The sequence below is a fragment of the Coloeus monedula genome, assembly GCF_965178545.1.
Source record: "Coloeus monedula genome assembly, chromosome: Z".
In the NCBI taxonomy this organism is placed as follows: Eukaryota; Metazoa; Chordata; class Aves; order Passeriformes; family Corvidae; genus Coloeus; species Coloeus monedula.
In genome coordinates this window covers 72,810,367-72,834,649 of record NC_138822.1, presented here as the reverse complement: position 1 = coordinate 72,834,649, position 24,283 = coordinate 72,810,367, and the positions used below count along the sequence as shown (strand labels likewise).

At 35.7% G+C, this 24,283-nt stretch overlaps 1 protein-coding gene across 2 annotated transcripts in view; it reads left to right on the top strand.

The window, feature by feature from the left end:
- The window catches only part of WDR70 (WD repeat domain 70), a 130,840-nt gene that overhangs the window by 73,350 nt on the left and 33,207 nt on the right, over positions 1-24,283 (top strand). For both annotated transcript variants that reach the window (XM_082301191.1, XM_082301190.1), the window contains exons 10-11: positions 625-799; positions 20,770-20,869. In XM_082301191.1, the coding sequence (XP_082157317.1) occupies positions 625-799; positions 20,770-20,869 (275 nt within the window). The remainder of the gene's footprint in view (positions 1-624; positions 800-20,769; positions 20,870-24,283) is intronic.

Sequence of the window (24,283 nt, the reverse complement as noted above, 5' to 3'; positions counted from 1 at the left end):
AAATGAGTCTTTCTAAAGTATTTGAAGAACATTTTTATAGTAGAACTCTAAGACCTTCAGGATTAGTGGAAGAGAAATACAATAACATTACAATTAATGTTTAAAATGTCTTTTAAAAATAAAGTCTGAAGAATAACCAGCCAGTTAAAAGCAGAATATTCAGTTGCAATTATGTCAGAATCATTAAGAAATCTGTTTAAGTTATGAGTTTGCATGAGCATTCATGCCTGTTTTCTGAAGTATTCATTCTTTGTAGAGGACTGAATACTTTCATCTTCTTGATTTCCAGTGGCAGTGGAGATTATATGGTACCTGTGTAATAATCTTTCGTTACCTTTCCAATTCTAAGTAATTTATGTATTTACATGAGAGTTTTGGGAAAAACTGGTTTGGTTTGGGTTTTGTTTGTTTTAATTTTTTTTTTTTAAACTTGAGATGCATTTTAGTGTACATGATGTTTCTTACTTGGAAAGTTGTTCTCATATCTTAAACCATTACAACTGAATTTGAACAGTATTATATGCCATCTGTGCTGGAAAAGGGGTTTGGTTTTACCACAAGAAGAATTATTTTATATGTATTAATGTTATCTTAAACAGCTGTTTATATAAACTTTTTTTTCAGAACTGTGAGGACTTGGGATGTTAACAATGAAAAAAAGCACAAAAGTGTATTTAAGCCACGATCAGTTCAAGGTAAACGGGTGATTCCTACAACTTGCACATACAGCAGAGATGGGAAACTTATTGCAGCTGGCTGTCAAGATGGTTCTATCCAGATCTGGGATAGGAATATGAGTGTAAGTCCAGTATTTGATAACAATATGTACTTCTAATATTTCGAGTGTGAATGTTGAAGCAGATAAAATCAGTTTTGGTACTTTTATACTTTTATTACTCCCCTCCCCTCCCCTCCCCTCCCCTCCCCTCCCCTCCCCTCCCCTCCCCTCCCCTCCCCTCCCCTCCCCTCCCCTCCCCTCCCCTCCCCTCCCCATCCAGAAAACCACGTAACTCATAGGTATAACTTAATATTTCTTCTGCCTTTCCATAACTAATCATTCAGTGTGCTGCCACTGAGTTCAAAATGCTGGGAAAACTCTTTGCAGTCAGCTTAAAAAAAAAAAAAAATTACCACAGATCTGTATCTAGATTATTATTCATTTAAGATGCAATGTTTGTGAGAAAGCTGTAATTCTTGTTGGTTGTTACATAATTTATTTGAGATATTGTATGTATTAAGGAGTAACTCTTAAAACTTGATACTGAAATCGGTCATTAATCCATATAATAGCTAGAGAAGAATAGCTTCTAAGTGGGTAATGGTAAGGCCAATGCTGCTCATGAAATGGCAAATGTTGTCATATTGTCTAATGTGTAAAAATTTAAGGCCCATGCTGCTCATGAAATGGCAAATGTTGTCATATTGTCTAATGTGTAAAAATTAACACTGAGGCAAATTTGAACTATTTATGTAAATGCATTGTGAATATGCAAGAATCAGAATGGAAACTATTTCAAATTTTTGAAAATTAGGAAGTACTTCTGTACATATTGAACCAAGCAATCAATTTCCAGTGTGTTATGACTTGAACTGACAAGTACAATTCTTGCTACTATATAGTTTGAAGCTTAGAGCATTCAGTGCTCACTGTTGCTTTGTGTAGTACAGCTTACAAACAGTCCAGTTCCAAGAATTTAATTTTGCAATGTCAAGTGCAAATTCACCAGGCTAAGCTTTACTGCTTTAAAAAATAATCATTCTAGTAAATCATCCATATCCTCTCTTTATGCCCATCTTATGCAAAGAAGTGGAAGTCCCTTTCACTTCGGTGGGATAAGTACCAATGGCATGCATTGGAGGAGAATATGGAAATAGGGTCAATTTTTTTCAAAGCCAAAGTGAGAATACAGAGGAAATGAGGGAAGAAGAGCAGGATCATGAAACTGATGTCATAAATCTCTGAAAGCTGTACAGTTCCAGTAGGATGGCTGTGTGGAAGTAAAACTGAACTCGTACAGGTTACATGAGTCTGTTCAACTTCATATTTCAAAATATTTGATTTTAAAAGGGAAAACAGACAATCTAGGGAGCTTTTTATAAAGATTTAAAATGTTTGATTGCTGGAGGCAGGAGGAAATGTATAGATTTAAAAGGAAAAGAAAGCCTGTGCATCATACTCAAAGTACAGCCTGTATTTTGGGATTGTCATCTATTTTTATTTCTGTTTTTATTTCCACTATAAACCCAGTAAAACTTCCTAATGGCATGAAGCTTGAGAATTCATCCTAAGTGTAAACTTCTTCTAACAGAATAATAAATTTTTCAGAGACTGGCTTTCATCACCTGTGTATGTTGTTTATTTTAACATATACAGTATTGAAATATTAAGCTTTCTGGTGTAGTTTTAACAATAGTGCTCTTGGTAGTCTGCTTTTTCATGTGCTTTTCCTTTTGAACTTTTCTGTGTCTGTAAGATGACATATTGCAATGCTGATTGAGTGCAGTTTAAGGTGATGATGAGTAATTTAAAGATATATCCTGTGCATCTTGTGCATAACAAGGCAAGATTAAAGTGATTTTCTAGTGGAAATTAAGTTGGTGGTGTTCTTGGTTTTGTATTTTTAATGTCTATAGAATTTTTGTCTTTGCCTTTGTTGGTTTCATTAAGAAGTGTGCAAGATTTTTAGGTAAAGGAGCAGGTAAATTGGATTTTTAGTGGTATTCTTACCTAAAACTGCTGGTGTCCTCTGGAGATCCCTGTGTATAGTTAAAATCAAGTGTTTCAAAAGGCATTTTGATTAAACAATTAGACAAAGCCTTCATCTTGTATTTGGGGGTGGGGAAGGGAGAAGAAAAAATTTTTCAAATGGAACATGTGTTCAACATAATAGTTTAAAAGAAGAGGATGAGACTGACTCCTGCAGTGGAATGATGAAAGCCCTTACTGGTCTGACAGGATACAGAGATGCTTGCAAGATGAAGAAGAAAATGATAAGCTACTACAAATTGGTGCAGCTCTAGGGGTACAAGTTGTGTGTGACGTAGGAAAATGGGTAAAGCTGTGGAGGATAGAGGTGTGAGGGTTAAGCTTCTTGGAGAAATATATAGTAGAAATATTAACTTGTGATTTTTGAACAGAAAGCTGTTAATTCCCATCCAGCAAATACCAGTTGGTTCTGTTAAAACAAGTGTAGAGCTGTATGTGTACAGATTTTGCTGTGGTACAGTACAACTAGCTTTCAAGTCAAAATTGAGACAGCATTTGCATTTTTCTTGACAAGGCTCTATTAAGTCAGTTACAAAAGTCACTAGTGTTTGAAAGCAGAAAATAATTGCCATATTTTCTTACACTTGATCAGTCTGGAATGATTCTGGCATCACTATTTATGCTGTGTGCTTGGTCCATACACAGCAGGAAGGAAAGATTCAGGAAGTTGTTTAAAACTGTCTGTGGCTTACCTGACGGTACTGTCATGATAGGGGTGACCCAATAAAGGCATGTCATGACTGCCTGAATTTGATGTTTCCTTTATGCAAGAATATAAATGACATTTCAACCCTGATCTTGAGTGGTCAAACCACTGCTCCTGCATTTGACAATAACAGTACAAACAAAATCCGTGAAGATGTTCCATCCAGATATTATGGCTCTCACTAGATACATATCCATAGTGCCTATTATTCTGGTCATCTGTGAGAGTTTTTAGATGCATTTATTTTTGACTTAACTACAGCCTATTGTCAAACACAGAGCCTTCTAGAGGGGGTTGTTTCTGTTTGCTTCAGTGAAAATGAAAAGTCTCTGCTTTCCCAGAGAAAAAGGCTCATCAACGCAGCATAGAATCACAGAGTGGGTCAGGCTGGAGGAGCCCACAGTGGGTCATCTGGTTCAACCTCCCTGCTCAAGCAGGGCCATCCCAGAGCGCACGGCGCAGGATTGTGTCCAGATCATTCTTGGATATCTCCAGTTAGGGAGACTCCTCAGCCTCTCCAGGCAATCTGTTCAGTGTTTGGTCACTGCACAGTAAAAAAGTTCTTCATCATGTCCAGGTGGAACTTCCTGTGCATCAGTTCCTGCCCATTGTCTTGTGTCCTATTAAAGTATGAGGCAGCAGTTCCAAGGGCAGAAGTGAATACCCAAGTAGGAAAGAGGGTCTCTTGGCCCTTTCCAAGAGCAAAAAAGCAGGCAGTGGGGCAGTGTTGGTGGGAAGCCATCACTGTACCACTTTGCAAGACAGAAGCTACCTAAAAAGCCCCCACCTTTGTCCTTTGTCACTGTAGTCATAGTTTCTGACTGCTGGTATAGGTTTATTATTCTCTGCTTCACGTGTTACTTGTTACACCTGTCTAGAGGAATCCTACCCATGTGTCAATCAAAGGGCAAAGAAATTTAAAATGAACCCGTTGTGCAGTGGCATCCCCATCACCCCAGACACATCACTTGTGTTGTGCACTCCTCCACAGTGTAGAACTTGGTCTAGAATGGTGTAATTAAATAATGTTTGATTTTTCATGTATAGAAAGACAAGGTCTTCTCTGTGTCTTATTTTATCTATCCTGCTGAAGTCAAAGTAGCTGTTTGTTGCAACTTCTCTTCATCAGTTAGCTTTTTTTTTCTAAACCACTTTTGAACCATCTCAGTATCAGCTTTTTTTTTTTAAATTATGTTGCTGTGCCTAGGGAGTGATCCGTTCACTCCTTTAGTTCTGACTAGTAATGAACACTATGAATGTTTCATTCAGTTTTTTACTTCCACTCTTTATTGGTGTGATTCCAAATCTCCCAGCTGTATGCAGTGAGAGTAAAAACACTTTCGGAACTTTTGGAGGAAGATTTTTTTCTTAATTCATGACACTGACATTGGTAACTTGCTAATGCTGAGGTTAGCCAAATGTATTCCGGCTCTGCTTTGCCTTTTTCCAAACTTCCTCAGCAGGATCATGATCCATTATAATCACCTGCCTCAGAGGATTTTTTTGTTTTGTCATAAATCTGTGTTATTTTCTCACATATGTTATTTTGTCAGTGCATGTTTTTTCTTTAAGGTTCATGTACATGTGCATTTACAGTGCACATTAGCAGAGTGATCTGTCAGTGTATTTGAAATATTATGAACACTGTCAACTTGGCTTAAAATAACAGCTTCAAAGGACATAAAAAATAACTTCCTTCAAACTTTGAATGAATAGTAGAAGCAACAGTGTGAAATAGTCAATCATAACACAGCACATTAGAACACTCTCAATTTAAATGTTCTGAGACATGGAGAAAAATGTCTGGCAAGTACAGAGAGTTGAAGAGCAAAATAAGAAAGGACCTTCAACATTTTTGATTCACAGGGGAGTGCAGTAAAACCACTAGGTTTACCTACAGTTCACATAAGTTCAAATTCCTCATCTTGTCTGTGCTTGCCCGTTCAGGGCTTTTTGCAAGCCGACAGCAGTATGTATTTCTGAACAAACCGATCCATGGAGTCAGTCTTTAGTATCAAGAATGCAGAGTGTCTTGCCATCAGTAAACCTTTGTGTGCCTGGTTTTCCCGTCCAGGAATTGGAGCATCTCATTCAGAGAGATAGGGAAAGACTGAAGTAATTTTTGAAGTGTACTGTGAGTTAAAATTGCTTGAAATGTCTTGAATGAACAGAAAAGCTACCCTCATTTTCCACAATAAGCAGGAAAGGATTGAGATGTTTTTCATTAGTTACAAATGGGCTTTTTTGGGGAAAAAAAGCTAGACTTCTTAGTTAGCCTTTCTTAATCTTTCAAACCACCTGGTGAGGCTACCTGTTATGTGATTTTTTTTTTCCCCCAACTTTTCCTGGGTGCATTCAGCACAGGACTGCATAAACAACTTCTCTGTGTATGGCAGGCTGAATCATGTTTCACAGTTTCACACATCACATATTTTATGGTGTATCATTGCAGCTGTGATACAAAAGCATTAGTAAGGATGTTAGGGAGGTGGAGTTTCTAAGAAGTGGTCATGTCTTTTAAATGCCTTTGAGAAAACAGCTTGTACACCCAAAATCTTGTCTGTATTTTTTTTCTAGCTATATTAAATTTGGTTATAAACTTTGAGTAGTTTTTATAAGCTTTTACCTATCTACTGGCTGCACTATAAGTAGTAAAGAATTAGTTTCGACAAATACCTCTGTAACAGGTTTGTCTTTTACGTCTGTAATAGGTTTATCTTTTTATCTACTGCAAATCTGAACATGAAAGATACAGTGTTTTCTGATTTTCAGCATAATTCTCACTAAGCAAATTGATTCAGTGCTCATGGAAATATTTTTATAGGAAGAGATTAACCTCCATTTCTTTACTTTCTTGTTTCACAGAAGACTTAGCCATAGGTTTAACTCCACTCTTCAGCTCAAAAGTGAGCGTTTCCTACAGTATTGCTGAATTACTGCTTTGCTAGCATTTCCTTTTTTCCTGGTTTTAAAACTGTACTCTGATTTTAAATTGCTAGAATAATTTATGTATTGTGATCAGTTTAAATTACTAAGCTAAAGCTCAAAGTGATTTTGCAGAACTTAAAATTCACAATAATACTGAAATGCAACACTGTAATAATGCACTACCCACATGAATATCTCCAAAAGTGGTGTGATCAAATGGTAATCCCAATAACCTCTTTTCCACACACCCTTAAGCCACCCTATCCTCAAAATATAAGGGGAAGAAAAGTGGGATGTCGCAGTATGCACTGAAATTAAACAGATCTAAGCTCTGTACATTTTAATTACAAATAGTCATATTAAAAGTATTTTCCAAATAATTGCATGATTTATAGATGTAAGATAAATACATTTCTATATTTAGTGTTTGCTTTGAAAGGGTTTCTGTAAGCTTTAGTTTTGTGGTGTGCTGTTGGAAGTTTTAAGGTAGAGTTTTTAGGTGAAAAGTTTAAAAGTTTTACAAGTACAGAAGTCATTATGAAAAAATACTGTACAACTAAGGACGCAGATTTAGATGATGAAAAATTATTATGTGAGATACTTTTTTCTTTTTTTTTTTTTTTTAAATGGGAATCCCAAGTCCAGATCTTATTTGGAAATTTTTTTTTTCAAACTTTATTTTGCTGTTCATGATGGATTTTACAGCTAATGCTGCCAAGACAGAGTAATGAAAACTAGTAGTAAGATCTGAGACTTGCCGTAAATATTTTCTCCATTAATTGGAGGGACCTTTGAGGGGATATATACCCATGTGTTAGTAAGATGAGGTTGCTGGATCTTTGCACAGTTACAGGATGCATTTTGCATATGCTGACATGCAAAAAAACATGGCTCTCAGTAATTAATTCCTGAAATGTCTTATGTCTATCCACTAGAGAACTTTACTAATGTACATATGCCTTTTTAGATGCGGTTTCTAGCAGTTCATTGTGTGTGTCTTTGGTATCTTGTCTATGACAGCATTTCAGGATTATGCGTTTTTTCACGCCAGCTAGATTTTATTTATGGCTTTTTTTACTATGGATTATTCACTTGTCTATTTGGATGATTTTTTTATATATAGAATTTAATGTTTATATTGATACCTTTACAGCATTAAAAATATTCCAGTGAAATGTCAATATTTAATAGAAACAGTTTACAATGAATGTTCTTAAATTCGCTGAATATCACTACTATAGCTAAACATCAGGCAAATCTTCCAATTTCCCCCAAGTATGTAACATGCTTCATGCTTTGAAGAGGGCAGTCTGGCTACATCTGGAAATTTCTTGTGTAAATACAAGATGAAGGATATCCAAATATACTATATTCCCCTTTCAAACTTAAGGTAAGTTTTCCATATCCATAATATTCCACCCTTTCATTCCATATGTATATGTGCCAGACCTCTGTTCCAGAAACTGGAAATCACACACAAGCTTGCCAGCAGCAAATATTAACAGATTCATATATTATTCCTTTTTGTATATGTCTGGTTTAGCCAGTACATCACTATCTGTATCCTGAAGCCAGCCACAGTAAAGAATCTGACAATCATATGCTGAGATAAAATGTGCCCTGCTGTATTTCTAAGTGCATTTCTCTCTTATGTAATAAACAGTTTATAGTTAAGAACTATCTAAATGTTTGCACTATCTAATATAATGATGAAAGGCAATTCTAAATCTTGAAGTCTGTCACACCCCAATGAAAATAGCTTTAAGGATTTCACTTTGGATTCATGTATGGCTAAAGGAAAAAGGCTTATCCTACTAGGATTATATATCTCTCTTTGGTTTATTATTTGGAAAACTAAAAGTAGTAACTTACAGAAATAATTTAAAAATGACAATTTGAGAAGAGTAGGCATTATAGCAATGTGATTGGCTTTATTAATATTTTAGTGCTATTAATATTAATATAACATGAATAATATTACAGAAATAGAAAGATGAAATAATGAAAAATAATGGAAAAAATGAAAGAGCCTTCTTGAGCTAGGTTTGTTATTTTAGAGGAAGTTTTACTTTTATGCAGAGACAAAAAGTGGAAAGTACAAGTACTACATTCTGATCTAACAAGAAGTGAGCTCCAGAGTGGTTTGACTTATCAGAGAAATGGCTTTTAGATACTGTAGTATATGCATTGTTCAAGCAAACTGAACACTTCAGTGGTCTGGAGTCTGATAGGGTTTGTAAATTATGAAAAGAATGTTGTGCTTGATGTGTCTGTTAGGCAGCTAGTTTTGTCTCCAAATGTATCTCAATCTGCTTCATAGTAGGTCACTATTTCTTGAAGCTTGTGAAGAGATGAACAGCAGGATTATGCTGTGAATTTCCTAAAAGCAGTGACAAGTGCATTTCTGTAAAACTCGTGGTTATTAAGTTTATTTTATTAGGGAAGCCTGAAACTCCCATACTTTAAAATACTTAACAAAGGAAAGCTGTTACAGCTTGAACAAGTGGATTAAAACCAAAAAGTGTAGGAAATGGCTTCTGAGCCATGAAACATATAGGTTTGCAGAAGATAAGTTATAGCGAGGCATAGCTTTTGTATGTAACATTAGGTTACATACTCTTGACTCAGGAAGTTTGATAAAAACCAACTTTTTCTATACAAAGAGAACATTTGTTTCATGGTTACATCCATTAAGGGTGCACTTCTGTGAGGATACAGTTTAAATAATTGGCCATAATACTCTAGAGACTGTCCTCAATTACTAAAGAACGTAAGTCCGGTTAATTTTAACTGAAAATATTTGAATGGCATTCCTAGAGAATTCATAATATGATTATAAGCCAAACAAGTTATTTTTGTGTCCGTGATTATCAATGAGAAGGTAAACTGCACAGCTGAAACATATCTTGGCAGCAGGGACAGAACTAAACCAATCATATGAAATTAAAAGTATTTGTAATAATATTAGATTTTTTTATAAGACTCCTTCAGTGAGCAGGTTTCTTGCAACTCTTCGTATAAATCTCTTAATTTAAGACCTGATTGAATACATGTGAAGCTTTCTTCATAAGTAAGCAAAACTTCTTCCAGTGCAAAATATTTTAAAATAAAGGGTTTTTTTTTCATGATCTCCCTATTTCCTGAAGTTTGTTTTCAACAGATGTTAGTGCTAAACAGTTAGCAGAGAGGGTGGTGAAATAGGTGGAGCATTGTCCAGCTGTGCTTTATTTAATGTATGACTGTGGTGATACTACACAGACTGAAATGAGATACATCCGTGAAACAGCTGCTTTCCTTAAACCAAGGATTCTAAATTTCTCATGAGATAGAGAACTAGACTTGGAGTTGGATATGACTACTTATGTCCTATGTGTTTCACACGTTATTTGTAAATACATATACAATGTATTTGTAAATACATATACATATACAAAGTCCAGAGACTTATAATGACATTCTAGTTCAATAGAATTCCTGGATGTCTATAATCATTTTAAGCAGTAATTTAAACAATGTATTCTTAGATAGTTCACCGTATGTAATTTTCATTTAGATTAAGCAGTATGTGGAGTTTTTAAAATATGCCTTTATGGTTACTATTTCACTTTGCACTGTGTATATGTATCACTTCGAGATTTGGCTTGTGACTGTTTTGTGCTCAAAGCAGTCACCCATGAATTTACTAAAGGTACTCAATTTTATTTTATATTTAGTGCATTTCGTAGAGGTTGGGATAGGATGACCAAATTATAAAGTACTATGCTAATTCACATACAAAGAGAAAATTGCTGTAAAAACACTGTTTTGTTGTATGATCACAGACTCTGTATTGTTTTTATGGACACTAAGAGCTCCTGATGAATGTAGATGCTGTGATCAACGTGTTAGCTGGTATGAAAATATGAATGGCACTGCATCGTAGCTCCCTAGCCTACTTTTTGTCCTCACCATTATGCAGTTCTGTGGTCTCACTTGGAGAGCCCAAGATATTTAACCAAACTTCATCCTGTTGAGGCCATCAGAGTACACTGTGCAGGCCTTTATTAGATGCTGTTTCACCAGGGCTCACAAGAGCAGAACTAGGACAAATAGTGCATCCCTGGCCTTGTGACAGGAGGACTGGCATATATTCAAGATTGCCTTGAAGAGCCTGAGTGATTTTTCAGAAGCAGGGACACCTGTTGCAGTAAGCAGAAAGCATTGCATTGCCAGCCATTGTTACCTTTCACAAATGTGAAAATGCCTGCTTGATTTCAATATTTGATGTGTTGAAGTGTGTTGCCAAACTGGGTGGGAGTTGGCAGAGGTGTAGGAATGTTTTCTGTATTCCAGACAGGTCACTATGGTTTCTTGGCTGTTGCGTTGAGGCGGGAGGGCAAGGCAGGGCTGCAATAATGTGTGGTGCTGTCAGTCTGCACGTGTAAAACAAACTTCAGTTTTGACTTCCTTCATAACCAAAGATGGCTATGTCAGAAAATGAATTCTTCAGTGTCAAGTTGGTAAGTAGTTTATACCAGCAAACAAAAACAAGGCAATGTGCAAACTCAGTTACTATTTGTCTCGCGCACTTTTTTTTTTGGTCATTTTTTTAGCTGATAGTTTACTATATTTCCACATGTGTTTCAGAAAAAGGAGTGGTGGTTTTGTTGGGTTTGAGTTTGGTTTTCTTTTATTTTGTGAGAAAAACACAGGTGTACTTGCAGGTTAAATGAATGGTCTGTAATTGCTGTTATGAAAAGACTGTGTATTTAATTCATTGGTGAAATACAGCTGTTAAAGAAGAAAAAATGAGGCAAGAGTGGACCCCTAAAAGTAAAAGAACCATTATCAAGGAAACAAGGAGGGAAAACACAGCAATGTAATGATACTGACGGTGGGTTTTTGGTTGGATTTATTACAGTATGTTTTACAATGTGTATCGGAAAGGAGATGACACATTGGGATGCATATAACAACATTTTTCTTATGATGAATGGTTAAAGGACGTAAGATCTTCCAGGGAAATTGAGAAGATCTGGTATGCATGTAAGAAAATCAGGAACAGCTTTAATCATATTGAATTTGTATTTCCAGCTAAGCATTTACAAAGTGATGTTGAGATGAACTAAGATGTTCAGCAGAGAGACAGTGATATACCTTTATTTGGAAGACAGTTCAGTGGTGTGAAAATATTGGGAGTAATATGTGAATAAGGTGTTTAAAAATACACTGTAGAGTGAGAAGTTCAGTGACCAAGGGATTGAGTAGCAGTGAATAGCCAGAGAAATTGAAAGGTAATCATGTACCAGAGGAACTAGTGAAGAAGGGAGCCAACATGTAAATGGTGTGCAGGAGATACTGGACTTCATCAAACAATGAAAAAGAGGAAGCAGAAAATAGATGCTTTTTTCCCGAGGTTGATGGCAATAAGGGCGGTGTACTGTATTTGTCAGGGATAATCCTGAGACTCAGGAGGGAATTTAGGTGGCATTTTCAAGATGGAATATAGTGGAATTGACAAGGAGCGAGGGTGGAGGAGAAGGCAGTATTGGGTGAAAAGGCAAAAGAGAGACTAAGAGAGAAACATGGAGCTGTTTGTTGAAAAGTGGGTAACTCAAATAAGGTTTTGAGATACATGAATTGCTGCTTGTGAAAGTTCTATCTCTCTATGCTCTGAGGATGCCACTGCTGGTGAAGAAATACAAAATTACTGGGTATAAGTAAAACAGGGAGGCTAGAATGAGAGAATTAATCTTTTTGTTGGATGGAGAAGAATTCTAGGGATGCTAGCGGTTGAAGAGAATTGTAGCAGACAGAGGTACTACATGATGAAAATAGAAAAAGAAGAGGAAAGAGGGGTTTGAAAGCAATAGCAAACATCAGCTGTAGAGGAGAAGGCTAACTCCAGAATGAAAAATTCTGTAACAATTCTGTATCCTCAGAGACAAATTTTTGTGGAAATCCTGCAGCCTGTTTGAAGGAATCTTGGATATCAATTCAGACATTTTTATATTTCCATACCTTTAATAATCATCTTATTATTTATATTACATGAGACAGAAGGGATTAATTGATTTAAGGATGTTAATAGCAAACAGAAAGAATTTTTTTCTCTCATACTTAAAATAGTAATTTGGTTTTAAGGTCTATTAAAAAAGAAAACTAATTTTAAAAGTGACCCATGTTTGAAATTTTATCAGAAATTGCACCGTAGAATATCAAGCAACTTTTTCTCTACAGGATATTACAAACTTTTTCTCTGTATCTAATGCTTAGGTACTTGGTTGCTGCTCCGAAGGCTAGCTTGGAACATTCTGTTCTGTTAGTGTAAACCACTATAAACAATTTTTGAAAACTTTTTCCTCCTTTTCCCGTTTTTTGCTTGCAAGGGTTTTTATTTGTGTAGGTTTGCTTATTTAGCTAGTCAAATATATAAAACTATTGTGAGAAAAAGCAACATCAAAGAAGAAACCCTGGAACTGAGATAAGAATATTGGTTGAAAAGAAAATTACGTTTACTTGAGTTGCCTTTGTTTTACTTCTTTTCCAGCCAGCTTCTTATATTTTCATTTTGCTCATATATAAGTCTGAGGCCTAATCCTGAAATTGGTGAACTTACCAGGTAAAATTCTGAGCTAAAGATAACTGAAATTAAGGGCATTTAGGAACTCTGCATCTTGCAGATTAATAGCAATGTATCTTGGATTATTAAAAAAAAGTACATCACCCATCATCCTCAAGTATCCAGCTGACCTGTAAACAGAAGAAAGGGAGTTTCCTTTAACTTCTCAAAACCATGTTCTCTTAGCAACTTATTGCATTGAATGATGATGGCATTTTTTGTTTTCTAGAGACTTAAAAAATGACATTCACATATGTATTGTCCTTGAAAATCAGGCTCAGTATACTGAGCTAATAATCTCAGCCACTTCATGCAACATTGTAAACCACCCAGGCTCAGAGATAAGAATGCTCATTTTACCACTGACATGCTTCATGAGGAAAAATATCACCCCTTTAACTAAGGCATTTTTTCATCCTCATCTTTCCATCTGAATAGATAAAACAAAATCTGTAGTCTAAAAAAATTACATATTTTTAAATAATTTGCACAGAAAATACATCATGATGATTTACACTACATTTTTATCAGAAAAATCAAATAATGTAGAAGAAATAATAGCTTTATATGTTACAAGGAGTTTAGTGAAAATATTTTAATTTCTTAGAGAAACACACCCATCCTCTTAGAATATACATGTACTAGCTGCTATTTTAAACAAGCAAATAGATTTATTAGACAGCCATCTTTGATAACTCACTGCAAAATACACCTTTTTTGGCTCAAGGATTACTGAACCAGAAATACTAACTTTATGTAGATTTTTGTGTATTTTCGGTTTGTGTATTTCACTGTATTTGCACTGTGCCTCTGTTAGACCACAAAAATGGTTTAAGCTGAAAAGAATATGAACTGAAAGAATATAAGAAATTATATTGAATAATTGGGAATAAGCTGAGAATGAGTCTGTCATAGTTGCTTTTTGAAGACAACTTAGTAGCTTCTTTATAATTTTTTTCTGTTTGTATTTTTGTTTGTTTGTTGCCAGTAGGCCAAAAGCTACTTTTAAATGATATGAAACATGCAGTGTTGGCATAGATGAGTTTGAAGAAATCTGTGGACTCTCAGTGGAGTTCTAGTATATCTTAGCTGAATCTTTAATGAGATTTTTACAAAATAACATTGATCAAATTTGATTGTTTTCTGGAAGGCAAAGAAACCTTCAACAGCTGGGCAAGTCTAAGACTGATTAACTTTGAAAGAGGCAAAAGGAGGAGTGGTCTTTTTTGTTGGTTTACAAAAGCCATATTTATGATAGTACAAAGGAGGAAAAATGTAAATTTGCTAGGGTAACCTGAGATGGGTTAGATAAGTTATGAAAAGATACAGAAGAAAGTTACTTTTATATCCTCGTATGTTTTTTTCATGCAGTGTAAAAAATCCCCAAAGGAAGCCAACAGAATAATTTCCAAAAGCTATTTTTATTAGTAATATTTATCATTTTTGTGGTCAAGATAGATTATTTTCTCAAATGCAAAGTTCCGACCGTGCAGCCAAACATTCAGCTGAGGTTTCATTTTCAAACCTTTAGGCAAATATTTAGTAATGCTGTTAAGAAGTCATCTTTCTAAAATGGTTTCCTGAAATATTTCTTGATGAACAATCTTAAACAAGAAGAAATTTTTTCTGTGGTCAGCAATATTCTTAGAAATTGAATGTCCTTCCTGGTGAAGGAAGCATGGGCAGATAGGATGGACTTACTCATCATTCTACAATGGATCAGAGACATCTCTAGGACAGGCTGGCCTGCTTGCTTCCTTGTTTTGCCTAAACCCATGTATGGTCAAATGTATCAGATGCCTTTCCTCATTGCCTTCTGCGTAAATGTTTTAGATTTTTTTTTTTTTTTAAAATAGAAATCGAGTTCTTTGTATCAATTGCCATTAACAAAACCTAAGTAATTTTTCATTTTGACTGGCTACACCGCTGTATGACTTCTCTTCTAAGACTGCTCTTTTCCATAATATCTGAACATCTTCTAAGTATTTCACACTTGTATTTTTATTTTAATTGATAATTGCATGATTCATTGAAGATTCCATAAAATTTAAAATAATTATATACATTTTTTTTTTCTCTCCTGGTTATGTAGATTTTCCATTGTAATATAGTTGCTCAAGAAAAACTACAGAGTATTAAAAAATAAAAAAAGCCAAGTCTTTTATGTCTTCCGTATTTGCTAGTAGCTAGTAAGCTTCTCTATAATCTCTATACATGTGAGAGATTATTGAAGTGTTTTGAACCAGTGCTGAGTGTGAGAGATAAAGAAATCCTGAAGACTTGTCACCCAGAAAAAGGCCTTAGTTGCAACAGATGAGAATATAATGGATGCACAGGATAGTTAAATACAATTGTCAGTCAGATGTCCTGGTTTTGGAAAGTAAAGTTAGGCTACTGTATTCCTAATTGGTTAATTAGGATTGAGAGAAAAGAAGGAGTGTTTCACATCTGCTAATGATACATGTAGATGTCACCGAGTTAGAAAGTCGCAGAGAAGAGGAAATCATGTAAGAGTGTAATCGTGTAAACACTAAAACCTCAGATTTCACAAGTTAATCTTGTTTTGCATCGGTGTGCTCATTACTGAAACAGCATCCATTTCTACACCACGGGAAGTGGTATTGAAGAGCTGTCACATAGATTGAAAGCCTGGGGATCATGTTTACAGAGACTTAAGAAAAGCATCTGATACAGCCTGCAACTGCCTACTCAGGGAATATATTGAGAAATTCCTGAATTCAGCTGATGTGTGTAGATCTGACAATTTTTAATTGATGTAGTAAACCCAGAAAGTACACTTTCATTTATTTTGTGGATTATAATTGAGAGGAAAGGAGATATGCTTCCTTCAGTAGAGGTGGCTGAAGGGGGGTTGGGGAAGTAGACATTTGGAGAGTGTAACTCATGCCTTGGGAACCTGTCTGTCTTGTCAGCTGTGATCACAGCTCTGAGATGTTGTCTGTCTCAGATTGGGATCACTTTCAACAGCTTTGCTCAGTTGTGACTAAAAAGGAGATTTCTGGTTTGTTTGTTTTCTTGCAGCTTTGTAATTCATACTTTTATCACCTTGAGCCTGTCATCTTGGAAGGCTTTTTAAATTTGCTAAAAACTACAACTTTTGCAATTAAATACTGTCAGTGTGAGCTGTTTTATTTTGCTGTAGGTATCTTAGGTGAAAAGACCCATTTAAAACTCAGCTAGTTGTATGTGGCCTGGGACTTGCTTGTTGGGCATCTCTGCTGACCTAGTGCTGCCCTTCTGCCTCATCTTTGAAACCAGCATAAATCTAGATTGTGGTTGTATGGTTGACTGTGTTCACACTAATAAACAAGTAATATTTTGCTACACATCTGTATAACAGAGAAAGATTGATATAGCCATCTTTATGTGTCTCACTTTCCCCAAGGCCTGCCTTAATTTACTGCGCCTGCTTTTAAAAAAAATCTAGAAGATGTTAGGAATAAGATGGAAGAAGAATGTCTTGGCTGGGACATTCAATGTTTCATTAAAAGAAAAGCAGGGGGGGCAGAATGTGGGAAGCATTATAATCTTGGGAAAGTGTCGGCTTACTGTGAAATACTGTATCCCAGAAACAATGTGGAAAGTTCAAATATTCCATCAGTTAAACATACTGTTATTTTTCTCATGGATGTGGCTTGGCTTTCTGAGGTGAACAACTGAGTAGGTCTGTCTTTTTCCTAGAATAAGTTTTATTGAGTGTTTTGGAGCAGGAGAGCAGTTCTGGGACACAGAGCTGTAGCTATGTGGCTCTGTTGCAGATCATTCTTTTGTGATAAAACCTTCATGTGGCCACTGTCTTTTTCAATTCCTGTATGGGTCCTCTTCAGTCCATACAGATTTTTGTACAAGGGATACTCATTGCTGATGTTCCTCCAGTCACGTACCTTTGCCCCCACCCCCACCCCTTCCCAGTCCTTTCTCTGGTTTCCTTTTATCTTCTGGGTCTCGTCCTCTCTGAGGACTGTGGCAATATTGCAAACCCTGACATTTATCTGTTTTTCTAGGTTTTTTTGATACATGCAACTGTGTCCTTTCTCACATGTGCTTCATGTTTTATGCCTGTCATCTCATTTTGCACACAAGTACAGTCAGCTGTAATTGCTTAACAAAAATATACGTGCTAATACAAAGCTAGGAGGAAAGTGCTTACATTGCTGGAATTATTTGTTAGAAAGCCTTTAAACAAGTTGCAGAAGATGGTGGTTTACTGCAGAATTTGCTGAAGTAACTAAACCTTTAAAAATGTTAAGGACTGATGAACTTGTCAAATTTTGTATGGCACGTGACTATTACTTCATAATAGCAGGCACCTCTGCAACAGAAGGAGAAAGGATAATGAAGGAGATATGTAGATACACTTTCCCCTAATTATCTTGACATCTTTATGTTATGTTTCAATGCTCTCCCTTTCCCTTCTGTAATCAAACTTTTGAATTGGGTACGTTGGTTCTGTTGTTTCATGTCTTTCCAGCAAGAAACATTCTGATAACAATTTTTTTGCTAATGATTTGTTAGCAAGATTAGACATCTGTTAAAAATATTAAGAGGTCGGAGGCCAAACCCATTATTTTCTTTGAGAACTGCAATGAATGTTTGCCAGTATGTATAAAAACTTATTTTCAACCTTCAATCATTTTAGAATGTTTGATTTAGTACTACAATTCAAGGTTATATTCCTTTGCAGAATAATATATGGAGGGCAAGCTTGCAGAGCTCAAAGTTAGGAAAACAATCTTTTTACTGGTAAACTGAGCAAATTTATTTTGAAGACAAATAGAATTGCTCATGCAATCTTACTAGGCCTTTCAGACAAGCCTATTTTTACATGAAATCCTAAAGCATCGAAGCTGGATAGAGTTGGGTGGAACTTGTTCTTTTGTTTTCATTTTTGTCATTAAGGACAAATAATGTCAGTCTTTGATATCTATATGCTGCTGTTTCCATTTCTCTATAGGCCAGTTGAAAAAGGGTAAACACTATTCAGAGTATAGGTACTTCATTGAGAAGCCTCTATAGTGCATGACGTGAAGTCAAAAAGTCATTTCAGTTGGAAAAGACCCTTAAGACCATCAAGTCCCCCTATTTACAATCTTACATACAACCTTAACTCTGCCAAGCCCACGTCTAAACCATGTTCCCAAGTGCCACATCTGCATATTCAGGCATGGTGACTCAACCACTTCCCTGGGAAGCCTGTTCCAATGCTTGAAAGCTCTTTCAGTGAAGAAATTTTTCCTAATGCATAATCTAAACCTCTCCTGGCACAACTTGGGGCCAATTTAAGATGAGTTGTTTAATTCCTGAAAGATACGGTTTAGATTTTATTAATGGATTAATAAATTAATGCTAAATAAAATCATATGACCATAGGAAAATAACACAAATTCTGAACTGTTATGTGATTTGCTATCTATCTCTAGATAGACATTTTGGGTTTTTACTTGTAAAACATAAAAGAAAAGGCATTAGTTGGACCCCAGATCTTTTTCTGTGTTTTAATTTGGATCCAACACGAAACAGGAGGAAAGAATTTCAGATTGATTGAGGATGAAATGAAAGGAAAAAACCCTCCACCCTCACATTAAGTTGGGCAGCAAAGTGAAAAAAACAGTATTTTAATATATGTATACCAGTGTGACATTGCCTGGAGGGATGGGAGTGTTGTGGAGTCCAAATGAAGTTTTTTCAATTTATTTGAATTAGCTTTATATCATAATGTAATCTTTCTGGCATTTTTTAAAGTTTGAATATTAACCATTTATGATGTTTTTGAAAGAGTTCATGGTATTTCTTAGACAAAAAATTGTATTATTTTAATTGCTTGTTAACGTTTAACAAATACTACAGAAAATTTATTTCCTGATAACTAATTCACACTTTATTCTTTACACATTCCCACATACTTGGAAAATTTTATGCAATTGGATGCACAAAATATGTTTTTTAGTATTAATAAACACTCCCACCAAAGACAAACAGTTGTAAACTGCAGTCTGTTCATACAGTCCAGGGTTTGCATAATTGGCTAGAAGTGACAGTAATTTCAAAACAATTACTATGGCTAAATGTAGGCCACTGCATTCTATGTTCGAATAGAAACATGTTCTTGGTATTTGAAGTCCCCCTTTGTTGAATAGTCATTTGTGGAGGGAATGCCTCAAGTGACTCCTCTCGATGATTGACTAAATCTGCACACCAAGAGAAGCTTGCAATAGTTATTAATGTCATCACACAAAGATTCTCTAGCTTTAGAACCAAATATAGAACATTTAACATTAATATATTTAAGAATATATTCTTAAAAATAAACAACATTAATTACTTTACTAGTTTGTCTCACTTACAAAATAGCCCATAAAAAGAGCCTTAGTAAGGTCCATAGTCAAAAATTAGAAGATAAATTAACTGAGGATTCCTGTGCAAGCTTAAATCAGTCTGTATGATTGCATTTCGTGATCACACTGTCCATTTTTATTCTGTAGAATTGTGTCTCTTTTAACGCATAGTTTGTTTAGAAATCACTGAGCAGCTGCTCAGTGTTTTGTCCTCTTACTGTTCAGGGTGGGATTCTAGGTCTGATTTTACTGCATGTTGTTTAACCTCCCCTCTGAAAAGATACGCTTCTATGCATATTTTTCTGTTTTGCTCATCACTACAATAAAAAAAAGGACTTCAAGTCACTAATTTGTCATTTTCTCCTCTGTGTTTTAATCCTCATCTTACAGATGGGAAGATGAGGTACAGTTGCACTGGCAACCTTTAAGTTTGAAAGTTTAATTTTTCAACTATATGAATTAGTTTTCTTTTATGAAAAGAGGGCAAATGAAAAGCATAATTACCTAGGTATTAAAAAAGGAATCAACCTGTCTCAAATTCCTTTGTCTCTGTTTCTGTCTTTTCCCTTTTTTCCTTTTTTTCCCTTCCTGTGTTTCCACTTCCTGTCTTGGAATCTTAGCTGAGACCTTTGTTTTTGGAAAGTGGGAAAACTTAATTTTCCAAGACAATTTAAATTGAATTTAATTTTTAATAGAATTTTTAGGTATTTTACCAAATAATGACTTAATAAATAAGAAGTGATCTCCATACAAGAAGAAAATGTGAACTTGAAGAGAATTTCAACCTTTTTTTAGGATTATCAGCAATATAGAAATAATTCAAAGAAAACATACATCATTCTCAAACTTGAATTTTACTGCAGCTAAATGGAACACAAACCTTACAGTATCTGAACTTTGTTCTATTATGTAAGCCATGAATTCTGTCAGGGATTAAATTTGGCAAAAGTAAATTCTTCCAGTCCTTTTAAGTCCTTTCCAAAATATGTGTATTGTATTTCGGTAGTTTAAGAAACTAAAAACCTGCTTAGGGGAGTGTTGAGAACTGTCTTGGAATGTATTTTTATCTTAACCAGGCATAACTACCTTTGTTCAGTGCTAGTGGGAGTTTTCCAAGAGCACTGATGCTATGTAAATCTGTACTGTATAATTAAACCTATGAAGAAATCAAATTTTGCATTCAAGCTCTTTTTATGAAAGCCTATTCTGAAACACATATGACATTTTTAGAAGGCTGTTGGAAATACTCAGCTACTGTACCTCCTAAAAATGCAGGAGTTTCTGTTTAGAGTTAGGAATAGAAGCAGAGCACAGAAAATGCTATAAAGTAATGTTTGTCTTGTTTGTTTCATTTGTAATTTAATTTGTAATTGTAATTTATTTTGTATTGTTTTATTTGTTTGACAAACAGGTACATACAAAGTTCCACTGCAGGCAAGCCCATGCTTCAGGCACTGACACATCGTGTTTGACATTTTCCTATGATGGTACTGTCCTTGCCAGCCGGGGAGGTAGGTCATTGAAAGAACCCTATGACATGTTGAATGTAAGACAGTTTTAACTTCAGTAAGTGAAATGGTTCATTAAACGAACCATATAAACCATGTAATTGTTAGATGTAATTGTTTATGATGGAGATAAGGTAGTGAAATCGGAAAGCAGTGGTTCAAATTTGAAGTGTTTCACAATTTTCTACTTTTATTTGATACGCCATGCAATACTGTGTTCCTGAAAGAGCATTTTACAGCAATTAAGAAATATTTTAAGAGAAATTTGCTGATTATATTACAGTTTCTGATCTGTCGTCTTGTCTAGCAGTAATAATACACCGAAAAGAAATAATTAGCGTAACTAAAAATAAAAAAAGACCAGTTTTGTTGCTTAGTTCTTCCTTGGAAGATTAGTGCCTCTGAATAACACTGTCTCTGTTCTGAACTTATTAATTCCTCATATAACTTTCTTAGGCAATGTCATTTTCTGTCCTAATTGGAATTTTTATCTAATCTATATTAAAAACATCAAAAGTTAATGACTGGAATTGACTTGCCAAGATATACTTGAATGGCAAAAGAATTTGGAATGTCCACAGGACTGGAAAGAAAGGCTTGTGTCGTAAACTTCAGATAAAACTTTTATAAATGAGTCTTAGATAACAGAACAAGACTTGAGAAGGCAAAGATGTATTTGAGGACTCATTCACTTCATTATTGGGGTAGGATTGTGTCTGTTGAAGACAACTTTTCATGCAAAGATTTGTCTACCCAGTATGTTGCAGGCAGGTGCAAGCATACAAGCCAAGCTGTCTGGATGGAAAACAGCTGTAACCAGAAGCTCTGTGTATGCATTAGCATTGCCCCAAGGCCAAATAAACAGGCCTAGGGAGAGGCAGTATACATTAATGTCGGCTAACGCTGTGCCTAACATATGTTTGGGACATCTGGTCAGTTTGGTACATAGACAGAATGAGATTACATACACAATATACCAGAATAGAGGTATTCATAGATGAAAAAAACTCTGAAGCAGTAGATGTATTTTCTAGCCAAGTAGCTTGCATTTTCTTTCCTCCCTGTGTCCTCCCTGTGCCTCTGTCCCTGAAGGGAGGAGTGTCTGACTGGTGCACATCCAGTGCAGTGAAATGCAATGAATATTGGTTGCTGCCTCACTGATTTTTTGTATGTCTTGCCACATTTCAAAGATTCCAGATGTTGTTTCCCGGAACACATCTTTCAGAGTAAGGACTTGGTAGTCTTATCCTCAAAGGCCCTAGGCATATGGACACTAATGGCACTTGTATTCTTTCATGTCTGCTGTTCAGGGTCCTCGATCCAGAGTTCTGCTGCCACTGTACCCATCATGAATGGGTTCTAAGTGGTGAGGTAAAAGCTTTCAAGCTTTTTTGTCCTTACTGAACCAGACTCTTATGATGTGTGAACCTTCTCCTGCTTGGAAAATATGTGAACTGTGTGTCTTTCCATTCTGCATTAGGTAAAACGCTGCATCTGTCTGCCAGTCGTGTTTGCCCCAAAAAAATTCCCACAGACATACATACTTCAGGAAATTTAGGGATAAACCTTGGTGTGCTTTTAAATATAACAGCAAACAAGGCTAATACTTAGGGAAGGATATTCGCTAGTGCTGTCTTGAAACCTCCATTTATGTAAATTCTCTTCTGTTTCACATTAATGAATGTAGATCACATAAATGACCTTTCCTTATTTTTGTTGCATGTGGCACTTTTATTTGCCTGCTCTTCCTCATCTGTCTCCAGTTTTTGTCTCATGTTAAACAGACTTTAATTTACTCAGGTTTTATCTACCACACTCTGCTCTAAGCTGTATAAAATGTTGATTGATTGTTTGCAGAATGTAAGACTGCACAGAAATTTGGCCACTCAATGTAGATAAAAGCGCTACCTTTGTCTAGCGTATTAAAAGAAGAAAAAGAGCTCTGTGTGCACTATGCTGGAAAGTAAGGAGGATTCATACCTTATTTTGACTTTTTTGGTTAGTGCTTTAATATGAGTATTGCTTTGGATCTGTACCAACAAAAGCAGATGTGGATCCAGCTTTTGTAGATTAACACACCTGCCAAGTGCTGAGGATCAAAGAGAGGATAGTTGTTTGGGGCATGGGAACTTTCATTGAAAGCCTGATGGACTTTCCTGCATCTGATGTAGATTCTGTGTTGGATATGAGAAGATGAGGCATGGCTCAGCTGCAGGCACAAGGGAAAATGAAAACCTAAGGAGCTGCTTATGAAAGTTTCCAGTCTTATTCTTGTTGGGTATTAGGTAGTAACTTGACAGAAACTTAAGAAAGTGATATTTCTGCATGCTTGAAACCATGAAGGATAGTATTTGGGGAACATTTTCTTTGTTTAGCAGGGGAGAGATAAGAATTAGGATTGGACTTGGGGGTCTTACTGTAAAAATACAAAAAAATTTTTTTGGACTCCTGATATTTTTTTGTTGGTCTTTGTTTTTTTTCCATTTTACTTGTGTTTCTTTCTTCAGTTTGAAATTGGGTTAAAAGGTAGAAACACCTCGTATGCTCAAGGATCATGCAGCAGCATGTATAGTGACCGTTTCGTGTAGTGTAGTAACATATTGCTCTTCATAGTAAATCCAAACATTAGCATTTTAAAAATCAAATGGGTTTTTTGTCAAGTATTATTTCTCAGAAGCTGAACACTGGTGTTCATTCTGACAATGCCAAAAATGCATTTACTACTTTTAATAGGCATAATCAGCTACTTGCAGTACTTGGAGCGGAAATGGCTTTATGAAAGTCTTCTAGTATCCTTCTTGCCATATGTTCATATGTTCATTCCATATGTTTAGGGAGGATGATGCCCTTAAGTATTTCATCAGGCTGGTATGTATGCAGGTGATGCTGAGAGCTGTTCCAAATGTAGGTATAGATTCCTCAATTTGTGACTTCCCTCACAAGATCTTCGGCTTTGGTTCCAATGTAGGAATTTGTGACTTCCCTCGCAAGATCTTCGGCTTTGGTCCCAACCTAGGATGACTCCAAAGGTTGTTCTGTAGTTGTTGCAGCTCCTTCTGCAGAACCAGTTCAGAATGCAGAAGCCAGTAACTTGTTCAGAGGTGTCTCTCACATTTGTAGTATAAGCCTTCACAGAAAGGCTCAGTGTTGATAAACATATTCTGGTAAGCTTGTTATGCTATGTGTTTCCTAAGCTGTAACTTCTTAAAATTCCCAGTTCCTTTGTTTCTTTACTTTCCTCATTGATCTCTGTGAAGAATTTCTATCCTCGAGCTTTGCTTTCAACACAGGACTCCCTCTTTTAAAAGAGAGTGTCGCTGACTGTAGGCTGTGTGAATTCCTGGCAGCACTTTTGCTTCTTTTGGGCCTATTTACATTCATGTGCTTGTCTTCCTGGTCAGTATCTTCTGAAAAGAA